At 48.5% G+C, this 17161-nt stretch overlaps 1 protein-coding gene across 4 annotated transcripts in view; it reads left to right on the plus strand.

The window, feature by feature from the left end:
* Positions 1 to 17161, plus strand: part of si:dkey-100n23.5 — a 75004-nt gene that overhangs the window by 37514 nt on the left and 20329 nt on the right. For 2 of the 4 annotated variants that reach the window (XM_061791678.1, XM_061791680.1), the window contains exons 10-11: positions 836 to 883; positions 10496 to 10578. In XM_061791678.1, coding sequence (XP_061647662.1) covers positions 836 to 883; positions 10496 to 10578 — 131 coding nt within the window. The remainder of the gene's footprint in view (positions 1 to 835; positions 884 to 10495; positions 10579 to 17161) is intronic. The other 2 variants (XM_061791682.1, XM_061791679.1) reach the window with 2 other exon arrangements.

The raw sequence follows: 17161 nt of genomic DNA on the forward strand, positions 1-17161 counted from the left end.
ACCCTTTTGCATAGCATGTAAAAGCAGGCATTTCTCTGCCTTTTGTCTGTATGCGACCCAGAAATTATCTACCTTTGCACGATGTAGCTCTCCCTTTCACACAGCCTGTAAAAGCATGTATTTCCCCTTTGTTTCGTGTCGCTGTTGTGTATAAACTGCACAGACATGGAATAGGGGAGAATTTAGTCAACCCAGCAATTTTCCAGCTTCTAGTATCAGAGCCGTAACAAAAGCCCCTTACACACTGCCTTTTTCAATGTGTCACATTTCTGTATCAACACTGCACAAACACTGAATTGGGGGACTAAGTACAATCGAATAGAACAGAACAGAATAGAATCGAACTTTATTGTCACTGTGACAGGACCAATGAAAATCAAGTTAGGCATCTCACAATTTGCAGCCGTGGTGTAAAAAAAGAAATTGGCATATGAGCACACAATTATCAAAAAGGCACACTTATTTACAGAACAAACAATTGTTCACATTCGGGCTATGTACCATGTTATGATATTTTTGCTGTTCTGTATAAATGGCATCCAGATGGAATCGGGTTGCGACATGTTTTTAGAATGTCCAAATAAGCAGGTAGTCAAGCTCGAACGCAAGCACTTCACACTGCCTGTAAAAGCTGCCATTTTCCTTTTTATTTCCCCCCCCCCCCATGTTGCTGTTCCGTATAAAAGGCGCCGACACGTAATGGGGTTGGGGGGCTTAAGTTGATCCGAGAATCTTCTGCCTTCAGAGGTAGAGCCGTAACGGAAGCACGCTGCCTTTTTTTGGGGGGGAGCGTCCAAATGAAACCTCTCCTCCATTTTGTGTCCTCCCTGCACAGATGCAGTCGTGGCTGGGAACATTCAACCCGGAGCGAGAGAGACGAAAGGTAATGAATGACCCGTCTGACCGCCACTTCCCCCCCGACGCGCACGCACACACGCACTGCGCACACACAACACGCACGCACACACAGAGTGAACGTGAGGATAAGAGCGTGTGCGGGATTAGCTCCTGCAGTCACGCTGAGCTGGTTTCAAAAAACAGCAGGGAGTGATTTGACCTCCTGACTCGCCTACTGCGCGAGTGCTTTTGCATGTATATGAATGCGGATGTGCACATAAACGTGCGTTTAAATCAGAGGTTGTCGGGGCCTTGCTTTGACCTTACTGAAATAGCGGGGTGGGCAGGCAGCATGGCTAGCAACATGTAAAGGATTTATTCTTAACAACCTTTTTCTGTGTCTGTAAAAGGTTGTTGGGCTTGTCAATTTTCCCGCCGCTATTACGTTTAATTGTCACCAACACTGAATCAGGGCTCGGAGTCAACCCTCCAATTTTTCAGCTTCTGAGGTAGTGTAAGCACAGTTACGGATGTACGTTGTACCTGTAAACATCGGCATTTTCCATCATTTCTGTTTGACTGATTTGCATAAAATGCACCAACACAAAAGGGGGGAAAAGTCGATTCAGAATACATTTTTTTTCTCTCTGAGCTATCAGAGTTGTAACATAAAGCAGGCACTGTTCCTTTGTTCTGTGTCGCTTTTCTGTATAAGCGGCACCGATACTGAATTGGGTGGTGTGTGTGGGGGGGACGTCAAACCAGCAGTTTTCCACATCAGAGATGGTAACGGAAGCCCCTTCCTGGCAATTTTCCAGCTTCGGGTGTTGGAGGTTGAGGTTGTCAGGAAGCCTTTCTTTTGACCTTAGTGAAATAGCAAGGGGAGCGGGGTAGCATGGCGAGCAACATGTAAAGGATTCATTCTTGACAGTCTTTTAGGGTGCCTCTAAAAGCCAGTCAATTTTCTGTGCCACTATTATATATAAACGGCACTGAGGCGGAATAGGGGAAAGAAGTCAGGCCAGCAATTTTTCAGCTGCTGAGGTAGTATCAGAGCTGTAACCAAACCACATTTCGCACTGCTTGTAAAAGTTGCCATTTTCTTTACTTTTGTTTGGCTGATCTGCATAATCTGAAGCAACATGGAATGTCGGAAGTCGACCCAGAATTGCTTTTGCCGTCACAGATATCAGAGCCCCTTCCTCGTTCCCTGTTAAAGTCAGCATTTTTCCACCTTTTGTCTGTGTTGCTGTTCTGTATAAACTCCACCCACATGGAATGGAGGGGACGAATCTATGTATGACAGAGGCTATTAGGTTTTCCGCTTTTTTTCTTTTGTTTGTTTCATACCTGACCCACACTGTTGTGCTGAAAGCAAAAGTCTCTGTACAACAAGAATTTTATATGCAATTATGTGATTGTGGGATGCTGTGCCGCTTCGGAGGAAGCACACACAGTTGCAGTAACGTCCCGCTTCACTGCGTTATGTGTAAAAAGCGGAGGCAGATCAATTGTGGAGCTCATCGTACAGCTCTGATGCAATCATCATCAGAATCATCTTTATTTTCCAAGTATGTCAAAAACACACAAGGAATTTGTCTCCGGTAGTTGGAGCCGCTCTAGTACGACAACAGACGGCCGTTTGACAGAAAATACCTTTGAGGCATAAAAACACAGTACGGGGAGTCACTGAGCAATGAAAGGTTAATGTCGATACACTTTTTTATTGATTGATTGATTGATTGATTTATTTGTAACGACGTTTGTGCAAATGATGCAGAGTCCTCAATCAATTTAGAGCAGTTCGAAATTACTAATAGAGCAATTGTCTCGTTCAGTGACCATTGTGCAAATGGCGCAGAGACTTCAAGAAATGTAAGTGACAAGTAGTGTGCTAATCTGGAACAGTGTCAATTGTGCAAATGGTGCAGATACTTCTCAAGCACATGAGTGGCCAGTATTGGTCAACAACAGATATGCAAGTAGCGGAGAGTGGCGAGACTACTACAGTGAGTGCACGAATCATGTATAATCTCATGACAAAAGTGGCAGCATGGTACAACGGAATTGTAAGTTCATTGTTTAAGAAGTTAATGACAAGAGGGAAGAAGCTGTTGGAATGTTTTAGTTGGCATTGTTCGATAGATAACTCATTTGCCAGGAGGCTATGAATTCCGTGGTCGGCTTCTAAATAAACCAAGGCCTTAAATATGACATTGATGATGTCATTGGGTCTGTCACAAACAATTACAGGATCTTGTATTGTGCCGTGTGACGTGCAATTGAAGGCATTATTATATCCACTAGGGCTGGCCGATTATGGAAAAAAAATTATCCCAATTTTGATTGATACTGAAATCATGCTTAATATACGTACGTGATTATTCATTGATTTAAAAACTTTGCAGTTATTCAACTACCAAAACTCAACTTTAAATGCATCTTAAAAGAATAAAAACATCCAAATGTTAAAATAATAGCAAATAAATACATCAATAAATACCTGCTTCTCCTGCTGTGCGCACCTCGGCCTCTTAGGGGCAGTGTGGAACAGTGATAAAAAGATAAAGAAAACAAGATAGAAGAAGAAAGTTGTGATAGAACTTTATGAATTTAATTTTTCCTAAATTAGGAAGAATATATGTCTATGAGTATTGTTTTAATACCTGTCTGTATTTGGTACTGCAGCGTTTGTGTGTGACTCCCTCTTGCCTGGCTAGCCTCTAGTTAGCTTGCACGGGCAAGGCAATAGGGTTTTCCATTGACTGTTGGAATGAAGCTGGCGAATTTTAAAACGTCTTATATTTAAATATACAATGTGGTGTTATTTCTTTTGTCGTTTGTTTAGTTTCACAGTAAACTCCAACTGCTGTGTCATTAAACAGCTAAAAGCACCCTCAGGGACGGCAGAATAAAACAAAACAACGTAGGTGGGTTCAGGGTGCTTTTACAACGCAGGAACTTGCACAGACACACCGTGTCGTTCGGCACAGTAATTGCTTTTCTTCTATTATAATTTTATGATCGTGAGAAGTCATAATCCAAAGCAAGATCACGTTTTGAAACATCACCCAGCCCAAATTTCCACCAAGTATTGTGCGGGAAGAAGAGAACTAGGAATTTCATATACTTTCAGGCCGAGCCTCCTCCAGCAACTTTCACAGTGACACAGCATCACAGCTAGGCTAACTGTTAACTTAATTTGTTAAATACATTCCAGTTCCAAACTATTTTATACTCTATTTCTATGTTTGTGAACGGGCGTTTGTAAACCAAGGTTCCAGTGTCTTTGCAATTCTTCCTTTGGTGAAAACGCGTTTTAAATCCTGAACAAATCATCCTGCAACGGATTGTGTTGGACCTTGGAGGCGCCACTGTCATTTGCTAATTATCATCGCATCTCCTCGAGCCTCTTAACGTAATCAGACCCCATTATTAAAATGTTAACGCCAACGCGGCCTCGCATGGTTTAGCGCAACACAACTGGCCCGCTCAGCCTCCTGGAGTCCTCCCTCATTTCTCTTGAACGGCTGCACCCTCTCGGCCTGCCTGCGGGGTTAAGGTGTGGAGGGCAGGTTGGGGTTAAGGTTATGTAAATGCTGCCCCTAAGTGGCAGTTGTAATTACTGCACGCTGAACTGGTCTAACCCTGGTGTGTGTGTGTGTGTGTCAACAACACACGCCTGGGCAGAGTGCAAATAAGTCGGCGGTGGTTTTTGCCTCTTAAGCCGCCACCCTCACCCCCTCCTCTTCACCAAACACACACAAACACAACCTAAACCCCCCATCCCCTGCTTTCTCTTTTTTTTCCCTCCCCCCTTGCTCTCTCCCTCCGCCTCTGTCACTCTTGTACGCGCAACCCGGCATGAATAAACCAGCGCGCCAGGTTCATGCGCATGAATATTGATGAGAATTTATGCACGCGCTGCGACGCTTTAAAACAACAACAACAGCCTCGCCGATTGCGCTTGCCAAGACGGCAGGCCTCTCATGTGTGTGTGTGTGTGTGCGTGTGTGTGTGAGAGTCTGTGTGTGCGTGTGCGTGCGTGTACCAGCAAGTGTAAACGACAGAAAGCGATTCCGGCTGGGCACACCTCTGTCTCTGGCGATTTCCGTTCACGTCAACATGTCTTCCTCCGTCTTTCTGTTTTTCTCCGAGTCAGCCGGGCTGCCGCCCCCTCCCTCTATGCATGTGTGCGTGTGTGTGTGTGTGTGTGTGTGTGTGTGTGGCAGGAGAGCGATGACGTACATAAGTGTCGGCAGTTATCTGGGCCGTCAGTCACGCGGCCACGATACATCTGTGTGTCTCTTGACTGATTTGTTGGAGGTCACGCGCGAACGCGCACGCACACACACACACACACACACACACAATCACGCAGCAGGACAGGTCAGCGACGGGGTATTCAGCGTTGAATATTTAAGTCACACACACAACAGCGTAGTCTCGTCGGGTTGCGGAGAAGGTGGCTGAGCAAACAGACGTCCTTGCTCGTGTTTGTTGTGCTCATTATCGTCCCCGAGAGTTTGCTCCGTGATCCGCGCCGACTTTGCCTGGAGCGGCAACGCAAATGTAACCACGTCGCTGCGCCTGTACGCTTTGCTCTTCGGCCCGTCAAATGCCTTCTCTTAAAGAAAGGTGATCCATTAAGGCTGCTATGTTTAAAAAAAACAAACAAACAAACAAACAAACAAACAAACAAAAAAAAGCACATTTCTTCAATGCGATGTGGCCTTTTGTCCGCACGCAAACTGCATTTCAGGTCACTGAAAAGTCACCCCACTAACTTAATTCAGTTTATGTTAAATGCGTCACGTACTGATAACAAAATCCCTGATACCAGATCACACAGACCTGCAAAACCAACAGAAAATGCTTCCTTTTGTATGCCAGGCCAGTAGTTAGCGATGCCACTTTGCGCCAACTGCTTGTCTCCTCGCTTGTCGACGTAATCCAAGAGTCAGAATGCTGCACAGTGCATCGCTAACCTATGCTAACACGAGGGCTGGGCAATTAATCGATTCAACTCAAATTAATGGATTTTATCTATTAATATGAGTTAGCTCGATAGATAGATTGATAGATAGATAGATAGCTAAGCTGGTTATTACCACTTCCAGTTGGTTTACTGTCAAACTAAACAAAGCAAAGCGAATTACACAAGCCAATGCAATTTAGTTTTCTTGTTTGAGAGTTGCCAGCTAGCTTAATGCTAACATGAATGTGAAATGCCAACGTTAGCATCGATAGTTGCCGTTTTATAACCTTTTAAGATATTCGAACATATATAAATGGAACAACTGGTACACAGATAATACTCAGAGGCATATATTCTTCATTCTCTATGAAAAATGACTAATTTTACAGCAATTTACTGAGTAGTAGTCGTATAGTAGAAGTCCATTCTTCTTCGTTTGTTTGCATGACTGAATTATACAGCACTGCCTCCCATTGGCCAAAGTGGGCACAGCAGAAGGTGCAGCACACTGCATTGGATGCAGCATTGGATTGTGATGCGCAAACTGTTTAATGCTTTACAGTCTATTCAATTATGTTATTACTCACTCTTTTTTTGGGGGGGTGAGGAAGATAACCATAACCTAGAAAATAAGTGTTTTGAGTTAAGAGCATGTATCTTCTTGTCAACAAACTGCAAAACTTTCAAAGTTGTCTTGTGTTAATGGGTACACAATGTTGACTTTATCACGGGGACGGTATCTTTACACTAGTGCCATAAAACAATTTGGTTTTTTTTTCAGTTTGTTTCTTTGGTTTTTTTGAAAAGTTCCGTGTGCCAACGACAAAGTTGATAGACCGCTGCTCATTCTCACAGAAATGCCAAAGTGCCTGAAAACGCAGCCAGTCGTTGCCGTTTGCGAAAACATCCACTTTGAGCCCTTTTGAAAAAATTATTGCATAATTTGTAGCATCTCAAAGAGCTCATCGCCAATGTCTTAATACCGCAGCGCTGCCGTGCTTGTGATGAGCTCGTCGGCGACGCGCGTTCCCGTCGGGTCGAACAGGTCTGTTTCCAGATCAGACCCGCTTTGTCTCTGCGGGCCTCTTGCGCAGGATGAGTGCGTTTGACAACACGCATCTTTTATGGGCATCAGCCCCGCAGCTAGTATATATAATCAGCATTAGTGCTCGCTCAGCTGTGTCGTTTTATTGTTTCCGCGCTTGCGCTTGGCCAATTTCCATTTTCTCGCCGTTGTTGTTGTTTTCCCGCTGGAGTCCCTTTTGTTGGACATATTTGACATTGAAAGTCGACCTTGGAGCGTGCAGCTGCAAAAACAGTCTGAAAGAAGAAATGAGAGCGTCTGCAAAACTTTCTACCAGATTGCAAGGAGGTGGAATATATTTTAAACTAAATTAGAATGCAGGCAGATTACATGGAGGGAAAAAAAGCTAACAGAAATGAGTTTGTCAATGTTAAAAATAAAAAAAGTCAATCAGACTTTGGATTTTAATAATTTTCAACTGGCTCCCTCTGGGATTTGCTTTGTTTCACATGGTAGCAAACAAGTTTTTGCAACTGTTTTTTTCCTTAGCATTAACTTTCATAAACTTACACAGAAATAATGAATGTAATGTGTAATAATAACTTATAATGTGAAAATCAGCTGTTCCTCTCATTTTTTTTTTTAGATCACAAAAACCCAACATTTGAACTATTTATATCCACTCTACGTAAACACGATCTTTAATAAATGTTGCATATTGAGCATTCAAACGGTCCATAATTCTGTTGTCGAAGTGGTAGTGGTCCACAGCCTCGAGCTTTCTCACCGTCTTATCTAGAGTTGCACAGGTGAGGCAAAATATTTGCCTCCTGGAAGCACATACCTCGGGTCAAAAGTTCACAACATGTATAAAATCCCTGCGTTTTTGCAACATTTTCATGGTCAGCATGTATTTGGCAATATTCAGTGCAATTGACTGTGTGCTTGTGACTGTGTGTGTGTGTGTGAGAGAGATATGCTTGTAGCGCTACGTATTGGTTTAATATGCATTTGAGGGCCTGCAAAGGCATCTTAATGGAACATTTGTTTTTTTTTTTTTCATGTTTCAAAAAGCATCCGAGAGTTGGCATTTGACTGCGGACATTTTCATGTTGTTTTTCAACGTCTCTGAAAATCGGCGACGTAGCCCGATGCGGCGTGGCTGACACGGGCGGCTGCCGAAGCAGATGGGCCGCCCGTGTCTCGCGTCCGCAGTCTAGCATGTGTCATTAATGTCGGGACCGCTGCGCCCGCCTCGCATAATTGCTCTTTCGTTCCCCTCCGCTTCTTTAGACGCGCGGGGGTCCGCGCTGCGGAGAGACTTAGATTAAAAACACGAGGCTCTTTTGCCGACGCCCCCCCGCCCCCCCTCCTCCTCCTCCCCTTCATTTCGCCGTTCCACATCCTGTCTGTAAGCGTACCAGAATTCCTCAAATGCTTGTAACTCCACCTCACCTAAAATTTTATATCACCCTTCTGGCTGCGCTGTTCTCTTTTTAAGAGCCGTTTCTGGAAGCCTCATCGCCCCTCCCCCTCCCCCGCTCGTGGAGGCGCACTGGTGCTGACATTCCCGCAATGTCCTCCATCACGTCGGATTCGTCAGCCTCGTGGTTTGCCCTTTCAGTCGGACGAATGAGACATTCCTGCCCGAGCGCACGCACGCACGCACTCACGCACGCCTGGCGATGATGTCAAACCTCGACGTTAATAGGCCGAGGCTTCGCGTTGGCCCCCCCGGCGGGGGTTTTGCCGTCGCTGTCGAAAACGCGCATACGCCGCTCTGTGGAAACTTGGCTTTAAATACTTGCCGCCGAGCAGAGATAAAACGCCACTGTGGGGATCTTGTGATTTTCATTCGGATTGTTTGGAAGGCCTGCATCGGCGCCCGCACGCCCCCCCAGGCTCTTTCTGGTGACTAATTAATTTCCAGCGTGCGGGGGTAGAGGCCAGAGCTCGTGGGCCTGCCTCCTGACACGGGCTGCGTGTTTGCGAGGAGACGGCGGGCGGGAAGTAGGGAGGGAGAGGCTTCGCTCCGGCTCGACTGCTGCGCCTCGGCCTGCGGGGAAGAGGAGGAGGGAAGGGAAGGGAAGGCGCGCGGGGGGAGGGGGGGGGGGGGGTTGACGAGCAGAGCGCAGAAAATCGATCCGGGGGCCTCGCTTCTCAGCCTCTTTCCGGACGCACGAGTCCTCCTCTCCCGGGAATTAGATAACAGCTTGTAAAAGCCCTCCACCGCCAGGCGCTGCGCTGCGCTCGCCTCCTCCATTCCGCCGCCGCCGTCGCTCCTCCCCCGCCCGCACCCGCGCCCGCCTGCCCGCCCGCTTGTCCAGCAGATATTGAATTCATCCCCTTCCAATTGCCTTTAATTGGACGCGCCGCTTCTCCCCATAACTGTGTGGATATTGCATATTATCAGCACGTTAATATTTTATTAGATTTTAATTGGCCTTTGTTGTTTGGCTCAGCGCACCACTGCGCCCGTGAACGCGCCGCCGCTGACGCCCGTGTGCCTTTGTGTGTTTGTGTTTGGAAAACACCAAACCATAGCTTTCCTTCTCCCCCTCTGTGTGTCAGTATCCCCTTACACAGAGTTTCTGCAAAACTGACGTATCGAGGGCGTACCAGAACGTTTTTCCTTTCACGCAGAGCCCTGCGGCACATGGCCGCGTCTGACGTGGCATCCCGTAATCAGGTCGTAAAATGTCTTCCGCGCCGGCGTCGGACGTACTCGTCAGACAGAAAGCCGACAAATTAGCGGGTTGACTCGAGACCCCGTTCCGTGTCGGTACCTTACACACGGAACAGAAACGCAGGAAAAGTGGGAACTCGCTACCCGACGTGAGCGTCTGCCGTTAAACTTCACACCCCGATCCCATCTTTCTGCGATTCCTTCCTTTCTGTACCTTTCACACACAACGGTGAGAGAGGAAGTCGCTGCGGAAAAGCATCCAATTAGCAAGCAACCGGCAAGTGAAATCTGTGGTGTTCAGCTTCACACCCGCCGTCCCAGCTTTGCACTATTCCCTACAACATAAGCACAGTCCTGATATTACCTCGAAAGCTGGCGACATCAAATTCCCATTCTGGCTCGCTACCTTTCACACGGAACACGAGCACAGCAAAAAACAACTTTGGTTTTTTCCACACAAAGGGGCAGAAAAAGTGAGTGTCGGGGGTATTAAACTTCACACTCCGATCCGAGCTTTCCTTTACAGCGGACACACGCAAACTCGCAGTTCGGCAATCCGTGGATTTGTTTTCAATTTGAAATCTGACCTCAGAAGCCGACAAATTTGCACATCGACTTAATTCCCTCATTTTGTTTTCCCCCACAATAGCGGCACAGGAAAAAGCAGCAAATGTGAAGTTTCGGGTGTTAAACTTCCTTTCGCACAATTGCTGTCACACGTTTGATACTACCCCTGACGTGACCTCAGCCAGCAAATTTGCAGGTCGAACCCGATCTCCCCAATCCGCGTTGTTACCTTTCACAGAGAATAGCAACACCTTTTTTTCCCCCCGGTGTTCCCTTTCCAACGGTCGCCGTCCCATTTTAGAAACTACCTCTGAAGCCGGCAAATTTGCCGGTCGACTTCAATCTCCCATTCTGTGTCGGTACCGTTCGCAAGCCGAGAAAAACAGGATTCTCTCTCCTGCAGGTTTCGCTGGCCGAGGAGATCAAGCCGCTCAAGTGGTATCCGTCTGTTTACCTGCTGGTGTCCATCTTCCCGCTCATCAACAGGTGAGGCGCGCACACACCTACAGGCGCACGTGTCGACTTTCACCCGCAAGTCTTGTCGTATTTGCATATTGGCGTCAGTCGAATCGTTCCGCCGCCGCCTCTCTCGCTCTCGCTTATCAGCGGCTCTTAGAAGCGCCGCTTTCCGCGTCGCAGCCAAGCAAGATTGCGTGCGTGCATGTGTGTGCATGTGTGTGCGTGTGTGTGTCAGCCGCGCGGAGCATTTTATTGGCTTTTTTCAAAAGTCGGAGCTTTGTCAGGCGAGGCTTGGCGCGAGGGGGCGGGTGGTCCAGTAAACGGCAACCTCGGGCCTGTTATTACTTCTCACGTCCGCCGTGTCTTTCGCCTGCAGACCCCCCCTCCCCCCACTTCCCCCTCCCCACATAGAGCTGCTGGCGTGATTGACAGGTCAGGGTTACTAAGTGATTAGCTGCGGCGGCTCTGCTTGTCGCCACGGCGATGTCAGCAGAGACGCAGGTCAATTACAGGGTTAACGTCTCTCAAAGGCTCCCCTCCGACGCCCCCCCCCCCCCCCCGAATCGCCCCCCCCCCCTTCTTGTCCTTCCCCACCCCCTCCTTAACCTTCCTGTCCATCGCTCCGCCCCCTCCCCCGCTGTCGACCGACGGAGATGATCCCGCCCCCTCCTTCCCTCCTTAAATGTCACTTTCCTTTCCGCTCTCCCTCGTTTCCTCACGTCTTTTGTCGCCGCTCCTTCCCCTAATTTGCGATTTTCCGTCTCCCCAGCCCCCCACGCCACCCCCCCCCCCCCTTCTCTCGTTCTCTCTCCGCCTGTCTTGAGCAAACACGCGCCGCTCTCTGCCTTTCTCCCGAGAGCGCACGGGGGATAAAACGGGAATGAATTGCTCTCTCGTTGTCGTCTTCCGCCTCCTCCCGCCGCTCGACTGCGCCGGCTGTATATATCCCCAGCTCCTATTAATTTGTTAGCCGCCCCCGCCCCCCACCCCCCTCCTATTTACTCCCCCCCCCCCCCCCCGGCTCCTATCCTCGCTCCATCCTCCTCCCTGCCTTCAGCTGCGGGGCTGGAGTGTGTAAAGTGTTTGTCACGGTGCCGTGCCGATGCTGCCGCGTGGAAGTGAACGCGCGAGAGGCGGCCTCAGCGTGCGCGTGCGTGTTTTTTTTTTTTGTTCCTCCCCGCTGGCGTGCGTAGGCGGCCGCTTGGTTTCGTGTCAAGGCAAATGTGCTGTCACCGCTTGTTGCCATGTGTGCGCACTTGTTTGTCTGGCTTGACGTTAGTGCGTGCGTGCGTGCGTGTGTGCGTGCGCGCTCTCCGACGCGCACGGGTTTTTCTATCCCGTGTGTCTGAGTGGGGGATTATTTCTATCTGAGCTCCAAAGCCTCCTAAACAGGGTTTAGAGAGACGGCCCAGGGCAGCAGCCAAAGCTGTCGGCTCTCCCCCTCTCTGCCTCTCCCCCTCCCCCCCCCTCTCTCCCCCTCTCTCTGCCATTTCTCGCGGCCTGATCCGTCCTGCTAATACGCAGGCGCTCCCACACACAAACACGCTCTTGTTTTGGCCTTCATGCGCTGCCACACACACACACACACACACATACGATTCACAGACAGTCACACGCCACACAAGCAATTTTAATCTGTTCCAAATGCACACTGGTAAATGTGTTAATTCGACACCAGCTGTTGCGAATTGAAACGGGAAAGCGCTCCTACCTTTCCTCCGAGCCCGTGCTCTCCCTTTCTCGCTCTCTTTCTCTCCCCGTGTTTGTGTGTGCGCTGCCCGGGCACGCTGACTCCGGTTTTCACAGTCTGCTTCTCACATCACCTCCCCTGTGTGCTTTTTAGTGTGGGTGTGTGTTTGTTTACAAGGCTTGTCTAGATTCCTACTGTGCGCGCCTGTCCGCCTGTTTGCATAAATAAGCCTTCTCCTCGGAAACCTCGCCGCCGATTCCGGTGGCGCGTCGCCGCTTGACGAGCGAGCGCTTCTCCCGTAGCGAGCGTCTCGCAAAAGCCCCTTTTTCCGCCGAGCGTCGCGCTTTGGTTTCGTTTGACGAGGTACACTTGTTTTTATTTTTCTTTTTTTATTGGGTTTCCATTGTCAAACATTCTGAAAGGTACACAAATAACAAGAGGCCCTTTGACATTCCGTGGAAGTTGGCTTCCTCCTGGTTCGCTGCCCCGCGTGTGAGGGTTCGGGTTTACCGTCGATGTGCAAATGTGCCCGCTTCTGGTGCGGTATCACAGGTGTAACGTAGGCAGAACATGCCAGCCGCGAGTGTGAAGTTTCACAGCCGAGAGTCGCTATGCGTGCCCCCTTGGTGTTGAAAGGAATTGTCGCTGACGCTAGCGTTTTCCCGCACCTAATTATCACAATTAGCGAAGCCACAACTACCGCGCGAAGCACGCCAATGTCCTGTCACCGTTACATCGTTGATGCGCCGGTTATCCCGGAAGCTTGCGTGAAAGGGACTCGGGTGTTCATGCATATTTAAAAAAAATAATAATAAAATACCCCAAAAAGTTCCATTTCACGTCGTCAAACCTGCAGATACCCTCGATACCCGAGGGTATTGACTAATAAGCACGGTTGGTTACTTAAGCAATGTACGCACAGAACCGATTTTCAACATCTTAACCGATCTTTTGAAATGACGTTTTTACTATGGTCAATGCGCTTGCGATACAAGCGTACAAACACTCAACACAACCAGTTGCTCCTCCCATCGGCGTCGAAGGCAATCGCCAACCATCAGCCCGATTATCGGCACATGTGTATCCCCCGTTTAGTTCCACGAATTGACACCCACCCCAAAAGGCTTGTAATTGCCCATAGATGCCACAAGATGGCGCCAAACGGATTCCCTAATAATAGACACGTCTGCAGCCAGAGCACAAAAACTGCAAAGAAGTGACGCTTTTCAGCAAAAAAAAAAAAAAATGTGTATATAAAATTTGAAACTGCCGAGCCGCGAATATGCTAGGCTTCACTGTATATCCGTTCGACACATATCCGATCGGTATCTGATTTGTATGCGCATTTGGAAGATGCCTTCTTCTGACCCGCTTCCCTTAAACATCCCAATTATGCCACTTGAGAGCAAAACAATCTGAATTTGCTCACCCGAACCGTGCGGTGTACATCCATCCTAATCTACATGATTACACAAACGGCAGAATGTAGTTGAGTGGTTTTGTCGTATTGGTGTCCAGTGGGGCAGTGGCCTTCAAATCCAGGAGCTAGCGTTACAGTGAAAACAAGATTGTGCCGTGTGGCCATTTGCCATGCTCATCACAGCCACCTACAGCACTGGAGGGGAACAGTTGTGATGGTGATCCCATGAAGGGATGTGCATGATATAAAAAAAAAAAAATAGGCTCAACTAAATATCCACAATGACGTTCGTTGTCTTCCATTGCGGGCTTCTTTTTTTTTGGGGCTAACCATTCATCCGTCCATCTGTTTTTAGGCGCTTTTCCTTATTGTGGTTGCGGGTGAGCTGGAGGGTTTCCCTGCTGACGTTTGGACGGGACTGGTTGCCAGGAAGTTGCAGGGCACATGTAGACAACCAACCGTTCACACGCACATTCACCCCAAAGAATTTAGAGTCAAGCAAGCTAACGTGCGTGTTTTTGGAATGTGGGAGGAAGCCGAAGGAAAGCCATGAAAGCGCGAGAAGGCTATGCAAACGCCACACAAAGCCAGAGCAGTGATTCGAACCCTCTGAACTGTGAGGCAGGCGTGCACGCCACTAGGTTACCTTGCTCTTAAATAAATCTAGTATTCTAATCATCCTTATGTTTGGACAAACTTTTCAGCGGTGGAAAAGCTGCGTTTTCCGGATGGACTGGTTTGGGATTGTTCAGTCTTGGCGGAGGGTCATTGTAGTTGTTATCTGTTCACGGTTCCTCTTCTTAATCGAGTTCAGCGGCGGGTTACGCTGCTTTAATGTCAGGCTATTCACAAAGCTAAACCTTATCAATCTGCCCGCAACGGAAACGCACGGCAGATCGGCGTTTATTGTTCAAAACCGTACTGTGGTGAGCTTGAAGAAACGCTTTGGCAGAAAGGCGGCTAAAAGCACACGCTCGGAAAGAAAAAGCTTCCCCAGTTTGTTGATTTTTGTTTTTTCTTCGCCTTTCTGCACGAGGCAGGCGCTCTAGTTGCCTGTGAGCGATGGAGGTTACGCTCCTTCCCGCGGGGCGCCTCCGAGCCAAGCAATTGGTCCTGGCGGCGGAGGCTTGAACTGCCGATGTGTCTGCGTAACCTTCAGTTCACCCTGTCGCAGCGGGACGCGGCCGCCGTCCTCCTCGTTGTCCCTCCGCGCTACGTAGGTTACCCCCCCCCCCCCCCCCCCCCCCCCCCCCCCCCCCCCCCCCCCCTCTGTGTGTGCGTGTGTGTCGACACACGTGCCAGTAGGGGAGTTTTGTACGGGCTCCCTACAAGGCCCGAACCCCCCTTTCATCCCCTCACCACCCCGCCGTTCTTTGGAGGAGATCTGATTTCCCTGCTCCAGGCGAGCTGAGAGAACAAGACAGCGCGTATGTGCGTCTGCGCTTTGCCGCGTGCGTGCGTGCGTCTGTGTGCGTGCGCTCGCTTCGCCTTGTGTGTGCGCACGCCGAGGCCAGGCAGACCTTCCCCATCTCCGCTCGGCGCTTTGAAAAACGAGGAAGGAAATCTCAGAGCAGCAGTTATTATTCATCCCTCAAAGAGAACGCCGCGGCGGCAGAGGAGGAGGGGAAGGATGGAGGGAGGAAGAAAGGAAGAGAGAGCCTAACAGGAGGGAAGGTGGAGGAAGAGTGTCGGCGGGGGAGGAAGGAGGCGGCGGCGCTGCTCGGGATACATTAACGCTTATCGCACTGTATTTTGCATCCCAGGATGTTCTCTTTCTCTGTCTTTTTCCTTCCGCTGCTCCCTCTTTCCGACGCTCCCTTCCTTCTCCGCCTCTCAGAATAACTTGTGCGGCTTGGCGTGCGTTTCATATTTTACACCCCATAACGTCATCGGTGTAACGAGCGAGCGTCTCGGATCCCACAAATGTCCCGACTTATCTTTGGTTGTCTGTTTGTTTGCATTCATTTGACTGTATTTTGATTGAAGAACGACGGAAACCTTTTGAACTGTGAAGTCTTTTACAGATTTGATTTGGACTTGAATCGGCTACACACATACTAATGTCTTTCCCATCCTGACCAACTTTTTGAATGCAACGACCCTGCATGACGAGGAAAAAAAATGACTTATTGCTCCGCCTTATTGCTCTGATAGTGCGAAGTGTAGTTGAGATGACCAACACAGAACAGCGCACGATATCGATAACAATATCGCAGCTAATAAGCACGAGTCTCCTCCCACCCACGTGATGTCTTTCCTAATACCAAAACTGACCTGTGAGAGGCAGCATTGCGCCACTGGCCATCCAGACTGGAAATACAGAGAAGAAGAAACAGTAGAATCAGAAGAAGTTAGGCTAACTGTTTAGCTGGTAACGACATTGCGGTTGCAAACTTTGTTCCTTGTCAATTTTGTTGTACCTGAATGACTTGGAGACATGTTAAACAAACGCTTAACACAAGCTGTTGCCTCGATTTGCGCCGACTTCGGGTCGCTCCCTGAGTGGCCACGGTTCCGTTTCACGTCTGCTGAACTTGACCACGCGCGGTGATTTGCGGGTGTAAATATTGAACAGGTTTACAAGTTACGGTGGCCGTGTGCCAAGGCGATCGGAGAGGAACAATCCCCCGTAACGTACACCATCGGATAATCCGATAATCGGGCCTGTGCTGACTTTGAGCGTCAAGGGAGGGAAAAAAACTTCAGCCCATTTGTTTGTATGTATGTAAGCACCCTGCTTTAATTCTGCAATTTTTCAACTCCAAGACCCTAGACGCCGCTACTAAAACCAATTTCCTTCAAGTTCTTGCGAAAATGTGCAGAAAACGCTTCCATCTTACCTCAGACAACGCAGACGCTGATTCACAATTACAATTCCTAAACTTGGTTTTTCAATAACAAAGCATTTGAGGACATAACTAAGGTCAGAATTGTCTTAGTTTTTGCAATGGCGAGCAACATGTTGGGATATGTGGAGGAGGAGGATTTCGACGTACAGGAGCACCCGACTGAACTTGGCATCGTCAAAGCGTACACGTTTGAGCCGCCAAGTAGCAGCTGTACAACAACCGTGACCGTGTGTCAAAAGCATGTCTTTTTATACACGCATGGCTTGAAATAATGTTTAAATAGTTTTTGATATGCAATCTTATTTTGTCTTCAACTGCTTTGATCCACATTCGCTATCCCCCAAATTGTAATGATCAATGATTTACTGCGTGTCAATAGAGCGGCTGACAGTTGCTGTTGTCTGGGCTGCTCATTTATACAGCGCAGGTGTTTCAGAGGCGGAAATCTTTTCAAAGCGTGTCTCAGAGTGGATTTCGTTAAACAACAATTTAGTCCTTCTCTGGACTTTGACCAAATCAACCCCAATCAGAAGCAAGTGTCCTAGACAGATGGGCAATGCTAAATTGTGAAGGTTTTTATTTTTTTCCCCCCTGAGCTATCTAATGTTGTCAAAGTTTGATGATCATTTATTTTGAGGATTTTCGTAACGT

Source organism: Phyllopteryx taeniolatus, chromosome 12 (genome assembly GCF_024500385.1).
Source record: "Phyllopteryx taeniolatus isolate TA_2022b chromosome 12, UOR_Ptae_1.2, whole genome shotgun sequence".
Taxonomy (NCBI): domain Eukaryota; kingdom Metazoa; phylum Chordata; class Actinopteri; order Syngnathiformes; family Syngnathidae; genus Phyllopteryx; species Phyllopteryx taeniolatus.